This window comes from Nicotiana sylvestris, chromosome 12 (genome assembly GCF_000393655.2).
Source record: "Nicotiana sylvestris chromosome 12, ASM39365v2, whole genome shotgun sequence".
Classification (NCBI taxonomy): Eukaryota; Viridiplantae; Streptophyta; class Magnoliopsida; order Solanales; family Solanaceae; genus Nicotiana; species Nicotiana sylvestris.
The window spans coordinates 151,322,883-151,338,290 of record NC_091068.1 but is presented as its reverse complement, the minus strand read 5'-3'; the positions used below and the strand labels follow the sequence as shown (position 1 = coordinate 151,338,290).

Below are 15,408 nucleotides of genomic sequence, written 5' to 3'. Positions count from 1 at the left end.
GTCGAGCAGTTTAGAAGTTAGTATTATCTACTTCTCTTTACCAAGCACAAGCCTTCAAATCAGTTACCAAATATGGTGGGGAACCAATAAGCGTCGCAAATGGAGACCAGCACACTCTGAATTGAGAGAGATAAAATGAGAGAGTCTCGTCGGTGAAAACCTTCGGGCACCACGAGTCGATGGGAGTAGAGAAACCAAAATGAGAGAGCTTGTTTTAGTAAAAACTCACAAAGAGTGCTATCATGCGACGACAGGAAGAGAAATGAGAGAAGTCAGCCAGCGAAAACCCGCAAAGGGCGCTGTTGGCCGAAAAAGAATGACTTCACCCCAAGGAAGTCTCGACAAAGTTCCACCGGTTTGGAATCACAGATCCGTTCTGGTTCAAGGAAACGCAAGTTCATGGAAGGTCAGGCGTCCAGTCCAAAGAGCATGTCATGTCATTTAAAGCCAGCGTTATCTTCCTCAGATAAGTCTTTCTCGTCCCGAAAAGGACACTCCCTTCCTGAAATTTGTTTTCTCCTTTCTTTGTTTCTTTTCGAATCTCTTTTATGTTTTAACCCCAAGTTCAGGATACACCAGAAAGGGCAGGTGGCAGGTTTGTTTGCACGGAATCCCGTTTCATGAAGGAAAATGCCTCATTTCATTGTTACTATTGCCCGAGCCTGATGAATCATGATGTGTGATGGTGTTTAAAGTAAAGAGGAAAAGAGAAATTCCCCCCAGCAAGTCCACTTTCAGATAAATCCCCACAGAGTCTCCCTCTGTACAAATCCCCACAGAGTCTCCCTCTGTACAAATCCCCACAAAGTCTCTCCTTTGGTACAATCTCCCACAGAGTCTCCCCAATATGAAAAAAAAAATCCCCGTTGGAATTTCCTCAGCACATCCCCAGCGAGTCCCTTTGTAAATATTCCCCAACAAAGCTTACCCCAACAAACCCTGGGAAACTCGTTTTGAAACAAATACCCAACATGCCCCATTGTACAAAATCCATACAAAGAATCCACTTTGTAAATATTCCCCCACAGAGCTTCCTTTTGTACAAATTCCCACAGAATACCTCCAATAAAATCCCCGTTGAGAACCTCTAATTAAAACAGGACACAAAAAAGAGAAAAGAAAAGGAGCCTTACGAGGCAAATCATCACAGAATATGGAAATGCAAGCTTGAGCAGTTTAAAGGGTTCCGACATATGAATCAAATCAATAGCGGGATTTCGCGACAGAAATGAAGATGCAACAAGGCAACCGGGAACGATCAAGGTCACCAAATCGACCGTCATTTTCCGAACTAACAAGTGTTCTTTGTCTGAAAAAGTTCAAACAGGCTTAATCCAAGACAACCGTGCAAGAGGCAGGTGTCGCCCAAAGAAGAAGGTACATGGGTACAAGAAACATTTTGGCAATAAGGAATTCACTCGAATGGTAAGTTTCCACGAAACTCCCTTTTATTTCTTTTACTAAAGTAAGAAAATTCAAAAAAGAAGTCAGTGGTTGTTCTCGAATTTTGTCCCCAACCATCAGCATTAGGGTTTTAAACCCTAAACTGAATTTTCCTTTTAGTCAGCATTAGGGTTTTAAACCCTAAACTGAACTTTTTTCCATTCAGCCAGCATTAGGGTTTTAAACCCTAAACTGAGCTTTTCCATGTAATCAGCATTAGGGTTTTAAACCCTAAACTGAATTTTCCTTTTAGTCAGCATTAGGGTTTTAAACCCTAAACTGAACTTTTTCCATTTCAGCCAGCATTAGGGTTTTAAACCCTAAACTGAGCTTTTCCATTCAGCCAGCATTAGGGTTTTAAACCCTAAACTGAGCTTTTCCATGCAATCAGCATTAGGGTTTTAAACCCTAAACTGAATTTTCCTTTTAGTCAGCATTAGGGTTTTAAACCCTAAACTGAACTTTTTTCCATTCAGCCAGCATTAGGGTTTTAAACCCTAAACTGAGCTTTTCCATGTAATCAGCATTAGGGTTTTAAACCCTAAACTGAATTTTCCTTTTAGTCAGCATTAGGGTTTTAAACCCTAAACTGAACTTTTTCCTTTCAGCCAGCATTAGGGTTTTAAACCCTAAACTGAGCTTTTCCATGCAATCAGCATTAGGGTTTTAAACCCTAAACTGAATTTTCCTTTTAGTCAGCATTAGGGTTTTAAACCCTAAACTGAATTTTTCCTTTAGTCAGCATTAGGGTTTTAAACCCTAAACTGAACTTTTTTCCATTCAGCCAACATTAGGGTTTTAAACCCTAAACTGAGCTTTTCCATGTAATCAGCATTAGGGTTTTAAATCCTAAACTGAATTTTCCTTTTAGTCAGCATTAGGGTTTTAAACCCTAAACTGAACTTTTTCCATTTCAGCCAGCATTAGGGTTTTAAACCCTAAACTGAGCTTTTCCATTCAGCCAGCATTAGGGTTTTAAACCCTAAACTGAGCTTTTCCATGCAATCAGCATTAGGGTTTTAAACCCTAAACTGAATTTTTCCTTTAGTCGGCATTAGGGTTTTAAACCCTAAACTGAACTCTTTTCCTTTCAGCCAGCATTAGGGTTTTAAACCCTAAACTGAGTTTTTCCATGCAATCAGCATTAGGGTTTTAAACCCTAAACTGAATTTTTCCTTTAGTTAGCATTAGGGTTTTAAACCCTAAACTGAGCTTTTCCATGCAATCAGCATTAGGGTTTTAAACCCTAAACTGAATTTTTCCTTTAGTCAGCATTAAGGTTTTAAACCCTAAACTGAACTTTTTCCCATTCAGCCAGCATTAGGGTTTTAAAACCATAAACTGAGCTTTTCCATGCAATCAGCATTAGGGTTTTAAAACCCTAAACTAAATTTTTCCTTTTAGTCAGCATTAGGGTTTTAAACCCTAAACTTAACTCTTTTCCTTTCAGCCAGCATTAGGGTTTTAAACCTTAAACTGAGCTTTTCCATGCAATCAGCATTAGGGTTTTAAACCCTAAACTGAATTTTTCCTTTAGTCAGCATTAGGGTTTTAAACCCTAAACTGAACTCTTTTCCTTTCAGCCAGCATTAGGGTTTTAAACCCTAAATTGAGCTTTTCCATGCAATCAGCATTAGGGTTTTAAACCCTAAACTGAATTTTTCCTTTAGTCAGCATTAGGGTTTTAAACCCTAAACTGAACTCTTTTCCTTTCAGCCAGCATTAGGGTTTTAAACCCTAAACTGAGCTTTTCCATGCAATCAGCATTAGGGTTTTAAACCCTAAACTGAATTTTTCCTTTAGTCAGCATTAGGGTTTTAAACCCTAAACTGAACTTTTTTCCCATTCAGCCAGCATTAGGGTTTTAAACCTTAAACTGAGCTTTTCCATGCAATCAGCATTAGGGTTTTAAACCCTAAACTGAATTTTTCCTTTAGTCAGCATTAGGGTTTTAAACCCTAAACTGAACTCTTTTCCTTTCAGCCAGCATTAGGGTTTTAAACCCTAAACTGAGCTTTTCCATGCAGTCAGCATTAGGGTTATAAACCCTAAACTGAATTTTTCCTTTAGTCAGCATTAGGGTTTTAAACCCTAAGCTGAACTTTTCCCCAGTTGGTCTGTATCAGAGTTCCGACTCTAAAACCGAACTTCTCCCCAACTAGTCGGTATCAGGGCTCCAACCCTGAACTGAGCATTTTTATCTTCCTTCAGCAATTTTATGAACTTCTTGGCAAATAATTAACGAAATTTTCCTAGTGAAACTGGGGCAGAAAATTTCGTTCGTTTGTTTTCTCCCGCAGGTCTAACCTCGAGCCACATGGATCGAAATGACCCACGAGATAAGTCCCAGTTCGGAATCAAAGAAAAAAAAAAGAGAAGATGTCCCGAGATATCGGAGTAAATGGAAGGCAGATTGACTCCAACATTTGGTTAAGGTTCTGAACCCTGCCAATCGCGTCTCACTCAGTATCCCAGAGATTAAACAAGTCGCCACAACTCGCAAGCATCAAGATTCAGATCGGAGTCTACAAGCAGAATCAGCTAAGACCCAAGATCAAGTCGCAAAAGAATCATAGATAGGAATCTTGTAACTAGCAGTTGACATGCATATAAGCAGTTAGTTTAGTTTCTAATTTTTCCTTTGGTTGTAATAAGGCGGTCAGTGACGCAGCAGTGACAGCAGCAACAGCAGTAACAGCAAGCATTGCAATCCCCATGGTAGTCCCAGCTACTAAAACTTCTCGAACTACATTGACCTGATTCCTATTTAGCCCAGGATATGTAGGAAATCTTTGAAGCAAGATTCGGTCAGATCTTTCAAAAAAAAACATGCTTCATACGGAGTAGTCCATAGGCAAAAAGCGCTCATACACGCTCACTTTATCTTTGCACGAAAACTCTTCATGTTTCCGAACAAAGAGGGGCAGCTGTGAGCACGTGATTTTTGTTTTGTGCGACAATCGCTCCAAAAGAATAAAAAAATAATAACAATTGGTCTTGCTGTACAATATTTTGGATTTCTGTACGGCACTTTGTTAATTATTTGTGACTTTTGCCCATTTTTATTTTTATTTAAAACAAAATACAAAAAAATGTGTGTGTCATGCATAATTCAAATCGTAATCCGTTTGTTAAATAGAAAATCATAAATAGGCATCTTCGTCCGTGATTTTGTTTTGTTTGATTTTACCTGTTTTGAAATGTTTTAGTGTGTGTGCAAATAATTGTATTAAGTGTTTATTTAATTTTAATTTGATTTTACTTAGTTGTGTTTTTTTTAAAAATAAAGAAGAAAAGGAAATAATAAAAAAAAGAGGCCCTTCCTTTTTCGGACTTGGGCCGATTTGTTAAAATTGGCCCAAACAAACAATGCCCAAAACCAGGCGTGCCCGGTCCAGTCCAAGCTGACACCAAGGACGTCCAAACGATGTCGTAATGGCTGTGTCTGATCTGAGCCGTTGATCTCCGAATGATCAACGGCCAAGATCACCTCCCCATAACCCACTAATGAACCCGACCCGAACCAACCTTGACCCCTACTAAGCCAAACGACGCCATTCCACTTAAGTCCTCAGATCCAGACCGTAGATCTGGATTGATCTAACGGTTGAGATCAAGCCATCCACCCCGTATATAAACCCTTCCCCCTTCACCCCGCGCCCTAATCCAAACCCCCCTGCCTTAGTTCGTCTTCACCAGACCCCAACCCTCCAAACCCTAGCCGCCCCTGCATACCTTCGCCATGAAAGCCGGCGGCATGGACGCCGGTGACCCTACCCTTAACACCATAGATGCTCCTCACCGTCCTGAACCCAAATCCACCAACCACACACCTCGAATCCCATCCCACCTTCTCGAATCTTCATTTGAAGATTCGAGTCAAAACTCGATCTACCCCGATCTGCCCTAAATTCATACCAGGCAGTCCCCGGACCCCCCTCGTGACCAAACCATGCTTGGTTTGGTCCGAATCTGACCAGGGAAGCCCGAATCCTGGATCTAATTTTTTGGAACTTTAAAGGTCCTCGTCACTGGTCCATATCCGTTCAAACCAAAGGATTAAGGTCTAATGGACCTTAATCGAAGTGTTTCTCATCTGAGAAACACTTCGATTAAAGCCCGTTCAGCCTTAAGAAAGGTCTGTCCGAATCCGAGTTGGAATCTTTTGATTTTTCAAAGATATGAGGTGAGTCTTGCTTTTTCTTTTCTTATTTCTGTTTAGTCCATGTGATTGGCTAAAAGTTTGTTCATGTTTGTTTTGATTTTGTGTCTTTGAATTTTATCAACTGTGCCCTGTCCACTTTGCCTGAACCTCTGTTTGTTTGAATGAGTCTTTCTATTTGCTCTGATAATGTGTATGTAAGTGGTGTGCAATTAGCTGATTTTCAAAATTGAACTGACTGATTGATTTCCTCGAGTACCACTTTGTTTAGTCAGTATAATTCAAATCATGGGTCGATACTGTTAAATGTCTGATTTTTGGTTACGATTGTATGTGTTAATGCTAATATAGTCGAGTCGACATGTGTCGTCAATTAGTTTCAACTGTCTGAACAAAAATAAATCTATTTGCTTCTGTTGAACATTGCCTGAATCAATTAAGAACTAAGTTCAGTTACTTATAGTGGTTAATGTGATTTCAGAAACCTAAGGCTTGGTCTGTAATTGTAATCTGAATTGATGTCATGTGCATTTGTGCACAACATGTGCATAAAGGTCCTGTTTGAATTAAAATAGTTTGACAGCATATGCTGTCAGACTACATTCTGCTGCCCATACTCTACTTTAACCTCAGAAATAATAAACATTACTTAAAGTGAGTCTGCCAGGGAATATCATGGGTTTTTGTTCATACTTAATTAGCCAAGTGGAATCTGAAAATGTGAAGGCACATGGGAGGGGTGTTGTGATATTCTAAACAGGCTGTTAAAATTTTGATTTTAGGCTTATAAAAGGCAGACTGCCATCAGTTTTAAGGGGGAAGACAATATAGGAGGAAAAGAAAAGGGATACCACCTGATATTAAAGAAGAAAACACAGAGGAAGAGGGGATCAGGAATAGACACAGACTTCCATCAGTTTGGAAAGGGGAATACACATTGAGAGATATACACACACACACACACACAGACAGATATTGACAAGAACAGAGTGATTTGAGAGGGAACACTTTCAGAAGAGTGAAGTTCTGGAAACAGAAAACTGGAAAAGAACTTTGTTTGATAACTCAGACAGACAAAACTAGAAATTGCATTCTTTCCTTTTGTTTTGATTTCACTAAATCTTGACCTGTTTGTGCAACATTGATTTCTCCCAAATCCCAACTGAGTCTGCTTGGTTGTTGTTTGTTTTACTCGAGAACTTGGTCTAGTTGGGGTCTTGATCCCACTCCAATTGTTTCGTGAGTTGTTGCTGCTGCTATTCTGTTTCCTGTTGCTGCTGCTATTCTGTCCTGCTGCTACTGCTAATCCTATTTCTTGCTGCTGCTGATTTCCCCATCTTCTTCCTTTTCTCCTTTGCATTTTCAGTATTTCCAGGTACACATTTCGAGTCCCATTTTGGTGTTAACTGTAACAGTTCGAAAGCATGAAATGAAAGGAGTTTGAAGAAAATTTAGATGTCTGTTTTGTAATGCTCATGGTATATTGACTCCTTTTGTATAAATTGATTAGTGTGTGATTCAGTAGTGAAAGATTAGTTAGATGATACTTAATCAAGTTTTAGCCTCTTGCATCTTAGTTTATAGTTGTTTGCTAGTACAGGATGTAATGGTACAATATATAGAAGGTATGGATAATTGGTATAGAATTTTCGACTGGATTCCCGTTTAACTAATGACATGCATAGGATAGAATATTTCCACCTTACACAATAATGTTCTGTGTTATTTTTAGTTCTTTTATCAGGACCGCTAGGCAATATATAGGAACACGTTCGAATCCCCATTAGTAATAATGCCTAGCGTTCAATTTCCTTAGTCTAGCCTAAATAAGTCTAGTTAAGTTCGATTTGAGAAATGTTAGGATTAAGTATTGCATTCCATCCATCACACATATAACTTCTTTGTTCAACCAAAGTATTTCGTAAGGTATGGCGTCTTTTCACTTTATAAGTAATTAGAAATTGATAGGAATCCGGTTTAGGCCAAAGCATATACTTCAATTAGCATACATCTTTCTTTCTTCCATTTCTAGAAACAAAAAAAATAATAAGAAATGTAGTCACTATAGGTTTATCCTTTTAAAAATAATGAGATAAGCCTCGCCAAATAAATGTAAATTGCGGGGCCCTCAACAACTAATCATAATATTTAGAATTCAGGCTAGGCCGTTTAGTGAATCTCATGGCCTTCTACAAAATAATAACGCGTTAGACTCTTTAGGCACGGCTTAATTAAAATACATTCTTAAATTCGGGTGCGCATTTATGTGACCAAAATTCAAATCTCAACGGAGTCGAAATGTGTTAACAACTACGGGTGCATTGATTGTGACGTGGTTCGAGATGCATTTTCACGACGTTGCAATTCTATAAAAAATAAAATAAAATGATAATAATAAAAGCGGTTTAAACTTAATAAAAGCACATAAGTCACAACATGTATTTAAATCAGATATTTAGCCATTGTAACAATTTAAGCGACCGTGCTAGAACCACGGGATTCGAGGGTGCCTAACACCTTCCCTCGGGTCAACAGAATTCCTTACTTAGAATTTCTGGTTCGCAGACTTCATTTGGAAAAGTCGAAAATTTCCTCGATTTGGGATTCAAGATAAACCGGTGACTTGGGACACCAAAAACCAAACCTTTCCCAAGTGGCGACTCTGAATTAAATAAATAATCTCATTTCGAATATTGTCACTTAAATTGGAAAAACTCCCCTCGCGCATTTAACCCTTCGGGGCGGGGCGCGCAAAAAGGAGGTGTGACAGTCACTAAAACTCTTAGAACTGTTAGTCCTTCATCGGCCGTCCACAGCCTGACGCGGTTTGCATAACATACTATCTTCAAGCTCTTATCTTATTTTCTAGTCTCACACTTAGCATCTACTGCCTAACAACTTGCATAAAAATAAATCACGTATTTTTAAAATCACAAAATCAAATCTAATTGTAATTATCTTTTCGAGGTAAACACAAACCATAAAACAATATTGAATGGATTGTAAAGGGTCATGTTACAATCACATAATCGAAACTAAAATCCTTTCTGGCATCAAATAAAGGAGGACAAAATTACCTCCGTTCCTTAAAACTTCATGTCACAAAATCGCAACTTTAAAGTCGGTTTCTAATCTTTGTTTTCATGGTTTAGAGTGAACAAGAGTCTAACTTTATAAGTTAGTAATTCAGAATCTTTGCACGACCAAAATAACCAAACAAATAAGTACTAAATATTAATATATTTGTATGACAAACAAATAGATGTCATTAAGGGGAATTAAAAAATCTCAATCCTTCTCTGGTGGCTACAAGTAAACTTGCTGTAACGGCCTCTTAATCTTCTCCTTGAGAATTTCATGTTGCAAACGCAACCCCGCCAGTAAACCGTTTTTCTTTATTTTCCCTTTTTTTCCTTCTTCTTTTAAAATAAAATAAACCCTAAAAGTAGCCGACACTTTATCATGTCGCAAGAGCAGCGCTAACAGACAACCTTTTGATAATTTATTTATTACAAAAACTATTAATCAAAATCCTTAAAGTAGCATGGTAGTTGCTTATATTATAATTAGTGCGCATAACTCCTTGATTAATCCCTCATATGATATCATTCTTGTGAAGTAAATATTTTGGCTATATCTATCCCCGGAGAAAATGTTTGATATTCTTTAGTTTTTCTCTTACAAAAATCTTTGTCACTGACTATAATTGATTCAGTATTTCATCTCTTACTGTCTTAAGAGTATGTACAAGTGATAATTAAAGCACGTAAAATAAACAATAAGAGAGAAATAAGAATCATTGTTCTTATATGTGAATATATGTATATTTTGCTGAAGCTAGAAAAATAAAAATTTCAAACGTTTAACAATATTTTCCCCATAATCAGCACCTCCCATATTATCTACTAAGTCAAAAATGATATGGTGTTAATCTATACGTTACCTAAATAGTAGGTTTAGTCTTAGTTAGCATAAATATCATATTTGAAAAATACCAAGTTTGAACTTTTCATGCGTGCATTGATACAAAAGACCAGAACATTAAAAAAAAAAAAAAAAAAAAAAAATTCTTCTTAGAAATTGTCAAAGTCTTGCTCATTTCTTGTGAGAGTTGCTAAACCTAGAAACATTGTCGATCGTGTTATAATAGTAAACATTTTTCTAATCTATAAATATAGCCACATTTTACTACTCTCATCACACAAAATCAGTAACATCACATATATAGAAAGTGTAGAACTTCAAAGACTATAGTAGAAACTAATTATCAAAAATGGTTTCAAGTAGCTTCTTCTTTCTTCATGTGTTGATCATGTTATCTTTTACAGTCATGGTATTTTCGGATTTATCAAATGATTTCTATGATGATGTTTGTCCTGAAGCTTTACCAACCATTAAACGGGTTGTTGAGGATGCGGTCCGCCAAGAGAGACGAATGGGCGCTTCGCTCCTACGTCTGCATTTTCATGATTGCTTCGTTAATGTGAGCTTTTATATGTTTCTCGCACTAATTAATATTTTTCATTTCATCCCAATTTCTATTTGTGAAAGCATCTGAGTATTCAACCTAAAATCTTGAAGTTGGGAATGAATTCATTGCTTTTGGTTAATGCTTGAGATGTCGTTACTAATGCATGTTTTGTTAATGAAGGGTTGTGATGCTTCGATTCTTCTTGATCAAACGGCGACTATTGACAGTGAAAAGACTGTGATATTTTTTGCTTCTCGAGAGTCAATTTGACTAGTTTTTAAAGCTAAATTAGATTAGATCGATCAACTCACTATTTTAAAATTCGAATTTAGATATGTTACTAATGTTTCTTGTAAATGAAGGGCTGTGATGCTTCGATTCTTCTTGACCAAACGGAGACTATTGACAGTGAAAAGACTGCTAGACCTAATAATAATTCTATTAGAGGATTTGAAGTGATTGACAAAATCAAGTCGGAGGTTAATAAAGCTTGCGGACATCCTATTGTATCTTGTGCAGACATTGTTGCAGTTGCGGCTCGTGACTCTGTAGTTGCAGTGCGTATCGCTCCCTCTCTATCCTCTAGTCAAGTTTTTTCCTTTACTATGATATATACTTCTTCCGTCTCAATTTGTTGATATTACTCGGATTTCAAGAGTCAAACGAGATTTTTTTATTAGGATTTTTTCATACGTCTGTTAATTATGCTGAATTGTTGTCACACCTCCTTTTTGCGCGCCCGCCCCCGAAGGGTTAAATGCGCGAGGGGAGTTTTTCCAATTTAAGTGACAATATTCGAAATGAGATTATTTATTTAATTCAGAGTCGCCACTTGGGAAAAGTTTGGCTTTTGGTGTCCCAAGTCACCGGTTTATCTTGAATCCCAAATCGAGGAAATTTTCGACTTTTCCAAATGAAGTCTGCGAACCAGAAATTCTAAGTAAGGAATTCTGTTGACCCGAGGGAAGGTGTTAGGCACCCTCGAATCTCGTGGTTCTAGCACGGTCGCTTAAATTGTTATAATGGCTAAATATCTGATTTAAATACATGTTGTGACTTATGTGCTTTTATTAAGTTTAAAACCGCTTTTATTATCATTTATTTTTTATAGAATTGCAACGTCGTGAAAATGTATCTCGAGCCACGTCGCAATCAATGCACCCGTAGTTGTTAACACATTTCGACTCCGTTGAGATTTGGATTCGGGTCACATCAATGTGCACCCGAGTTTAAGAATGTAATTTAATTGAGCCGCGCCTAAAAAGTCTAAACGCGTTATTATTTTTGAGGAAGGCCATGAAATTCACTAAACGGCCTGTCCTAAATTCTAAATGTTTATTATGGTTAGTTATTGAGGGCCCCGCAATTTGCATTTTTATTTGGCGAGGCTCGTCTCGATTTTATTTAAGAGGATAAACCTATAGCGACTACATTTCTATTGTGTTCGTCTCTAATAAAATGAAAGAAAGAGGATTACGTGCTAATTACATGCTTGACCAGCTTCGGATCCTTATTTGATTATCTGATTTTATGAGGCGTGAATTGTTTTGTGCCTTATTTCATGGATGAACATGTTGTTAAGTTGTCAGGGGAAATTAACATACAAGATCAATAGAACTGCTAAAAGCTTATGATAAATGTTCTTCAGATTCGAGTTCGAAACTCGCCTATTTAAACCAAATCAGTGGAATTAACTTATCGGAAACTATTACTAATAGAGTTTGAACAGGGTCATGTGAACTACCTACAACGATTGAATAAAACTACATCATATCTGGCAGGATTAAGGCATTATGTTCTATACATGCAGAATATTAGTTGAAAGGTTACCTAATTATCTGTGTGACAAAACACTCATACATTCCTTATCAGACAACTCATTAAGCAAACAAAATCACAATTTAGGACAAACTAAGCTGCGATTAAGTACAAGGCTACCTAATGTGTTTCTTTATTGGATTACAAACTAAATGAATTACACAAATCTAATAACATTCGTAAAAACTGTAACTGCAGCAAACGAATGATTAAACTCCTGCATATCTTTGATTTCATGTTCTCATTGTTACATCAGATGCAAAGTCTTAGTATGTACCTGGATGTTGGATACAACAGAAGAAGCAAGGGGTCAGTAGAGCAATAGAAGCAATACCAAACAGCAGCAGTAACAGCAGGCACAAATAGGACAGCTCCCAGTGCAAGATACAGTTAGAGCCGATGAAAAAATGGCAGAAAGACAACAGCAAACAATGCAGTTGGAACAAAACTCCAAGGCAGACCAAATCCAGGAGAAACAAACAATGTAAATCAACCAATGAACTCAACTGATACTTGAAAGAAAACAGAGTTGATTGAACAGGTTGAACAAACTGAGAATCACACAAACAAGGAAGAAACAGTTGCTGATTTTCTGTATATTTTCCTCTCGAATGTGTATCTGTATAAACCCCTCTATTTTCTCTCACTATCTCTTTTCTCTTCAAAATCCAGTGCCAATTTTCAGTTTTGAAATTTTACTTGAGTTATCAAGAAGAATTCTTTCCAGTTTTCTGTTTTTCAGAACCCAGCTCTCCAATATTCAGTATGAGTTTTTTTTTTCTCTGTATCTTTTCTCTTATCCCCTTTTATAGCTTCAAATCAGGCTATTTGAACAGCCTGTTAATCAATCAGGTCCCCTCCCATGTGCTGTCCCTTTTCAGTTTCCACTTAGCTAATTAAGTATAAACCTCCCCCATGATATTCCTGACAGTACCCTCTAATATTTAAACTAAAAGGCAGACAGGGCAGCAAGAATATAATCTGACAAACATGCTGTCAAATTATTTTAATCAGAATGGCTTTTATGCACATGTTGTGCACTAATGCACATGCCCTCCAATTCAGGCTGTAACTAACAGACCAAACCTTAGATTTCTGAAATCAAATTAACAACTATAAGTTACTAAACTCAGTTCCTAATTGATTCAGGCAATGCTTAGCAGAAGCAAATCGATTTGTTATTGTTCAGGCAGTTAAAACTAATTGACGACACATGTCGACTCGACTATATTAATCATAACATGTACAATCGTAGCCAAAATCAGACATTTAATAGTATCGAACACATGATTTGAATTGTACTGACTAAACAGCATTGTACTCGAGGAATCAGTTAATCAGTTCAAATTTGAAATTCAGCTAATTGCACAACACATACATACATACATATTATCAGAACAAGTAGAAGAAGGACTCAATCAAAACACAGGGGTTTAGGCAAAGTGGACAGGACACAGTTGATAAAATTCAGGGACACAAATTAAACAAAACATGAACAGACCTTTAATCAACACATGGACTAAAAATAAAGGAAAGAGGAAAACAAAAACTCACCATAAATCCCGAAAAATAAAAAGTCTTGGCTTGGATTCGAACAAGCCCTTCTTGGGGTCGAAAGGACTTTAATCGAAGTGTTCTCAGTGATAACACTTCGACTAAAATCCATTAGACCCTAAATACCTTGGCTCGAACGGATACGGACCAGTGCCGAGGAACCCTAAGGTTCCAAAAATCAGATCTGGGATTCATGCTTCCCTGGTTAGATTCGGACCAAACCAAGCATGGTTTGGTCACGAGGGGGTCTGGGGAGTGTCTGGTGTGAAACTGGGGTCAAACGGTGTAAGTCAGGTTCCGACTCGAATCTTCAAATGAAGATTCGGGAAGGTGGGAAGGGATTCGAGCTAGGTGGTTAACAGATCCATGTTCAGGGTTGTGAGGGGGTTCTATGGTGTTAAGATGGAGGTCACCGACATTCATGCCGCCGGCTTTCATGGTGAAGAATACAAGGGCGGCTAGGGTTTGGAGGGGAAGGGGATGAGGACGAAGGCTGGGGTCTCGGATAGGGGGTAGGGTATGGTAGGAAGCTTATATATGGAATGGGTGGATTGATTTCAACCGTTGGATGAGGCGAGATGGAAGGCCAAGATCCTTTAGTTAAAGGGGAACGGTGTCGTTTTAGACTAAAGAGGGTTGGGTCGGTCCGGGTGAAATGTGTCGGGTTCATCAGTGGGTTATGGGGAAGTGATCTTGGCCGTTGATCAATCTGAGATCAATGGCCCAGATCAGACTGGATTAAAACGTCGTCGTTTGGACGTTTTTTGAAGTGGGCTGGTCCAGACCGGGTTACACAGGGGTTTTGGGTTTGAGTTTTGGGCCTTGAATTTAAAATGAAAATAAGCCCAACTAATCTTCAACCCAATTTTGCACTCTCTTTTATTATTTTTTTTTATTTTAAAACAAAACCTAAGTAAATCAAATTAAAATTAAATAAACACTTAATACAATTATTTGCACACATATATTAAAATATTTAAAATAGGTAAAATCAAACAAAACAAAAATCACGGACGAAGACGCATATTTATGATTTTCTATTTAACAACCGGATTACGGTTCAAACTACGCATGACACATATATTTTTGTATTTTGTTTTAATAAAAATAAAAATTGGCAAAATCACAAATAATTAACAAAATGCCACGTAAAATCCGAAAATTGTACAGCAGGACCATTTGTTATTATTTTTTCATTTCTTTTTGGAGCGATTGTCGCGTAAAACAAAAATCACGTGCTCACAGCTGCCCCTCTTTGTTCGGAAACACGAAGAGTTTTCGTGCAAAGATAAAGTGAGCAGATATGAGCGATTTTTTGCCTATGGACTACTCCGTGTGAAGCATGTTTTTGAAAGATTTGACCGAATCTTTGCTTCAAAGATTTCCTACATATCCTGGGCTAAACAGGAATCAGGTCAATGTAGTTCGGGAAGCTTCGGTAGCTGGGACTACCATGGGATTGCAATGTTTACTGTTACTGCTGTTGCTGTTGTCACCTGCTTTACTGACCGCGTTATTACAACCAAAGAAAAATTGAAACTGAACTAAACACTTATATGCATGTCAACTGCTAGTTACAAGATTCCTATCAATGATTCTTTTGCGACTTGATCTTGGGTCTTAGCTGATATTGCTTGTAGACTCCGATCTGAATCTTGATGCTTGCAAGTTGTAGGTGCTTGTTTAACCTCTGGGATACTCAGTGAGACGTGACTGGCAGAGTTCTGGACCTTAAACAAATCTTGGAACGATCCGCCTTCCATTTTCTCCGGTATCTCGGGACATCTTCTTTTTGTCCTTTTCTTTTTGATTCTGAGTTGAGACTCATCTCGTAGGTCATTTCGATCCGTGTGGCTCGAGGTTAGACCTGCGGGAGAAAACAAACAAACGAACGAAATTTTCTGCCCCAGTTTCACTAGGAAAATTCCGTGAATTATTCGCCAGGAAGTTCATAAAATTG

General features: G+C 37.8%; 1 protein-coding gene across 1 annotated transcript; it reads left to right on the top strand.

Moving 5' to 3' along the window:
* The first annotated feature begins 9,796 nt into the window (after nt 1–9,796).
* On the top strand, nt 9,797–12,620 carry LOC104221395 (peroxidase RIP1-like). The gene is made up of 3 exons (XM_009772458.2): nt 9,797–10,088; nt 10,439–10,633; nt 12,151–12,620. Exons 1-3 carry the CDS (start codon nt 9,879–9,881, stop codon nt 12,217–12,219), a joined length of 474 nt encoding a protein of 157 aa, XP_009770760.2. The 5' UTR covers nt 9,797–9,878; the 3' UTR covers nt 12,220–12,620.
* Nucleotides 12,621–15,408: the final 2,788 nt, after the last annotated feature.

Bases quoted from the DNA above. Each gene is read 5' to 3' on its own strand.
- LOC104221395 (XM_009772458.2), top strand. From the start codon at position 9,879: ATGGTTTCAAGTAGCTTCTTCTTTCTTCATGTGTTGATCATGTTATCT. The intron at 10,089-10,438 runs GTGAGCTTTTAT...TTGTAAATGAAG, and splicing joins TTCATGATTGCTTCGTTAAT to GGCTGTGATGCTTCGATTCT. The intron at 10,634-12,150 runs GTGCGTATCGCT...TTGTTACATCAG, and splicing joins CTCGTGACTCTGTAGTTGCA to ATGCAAAGTCTTAGTATGTA.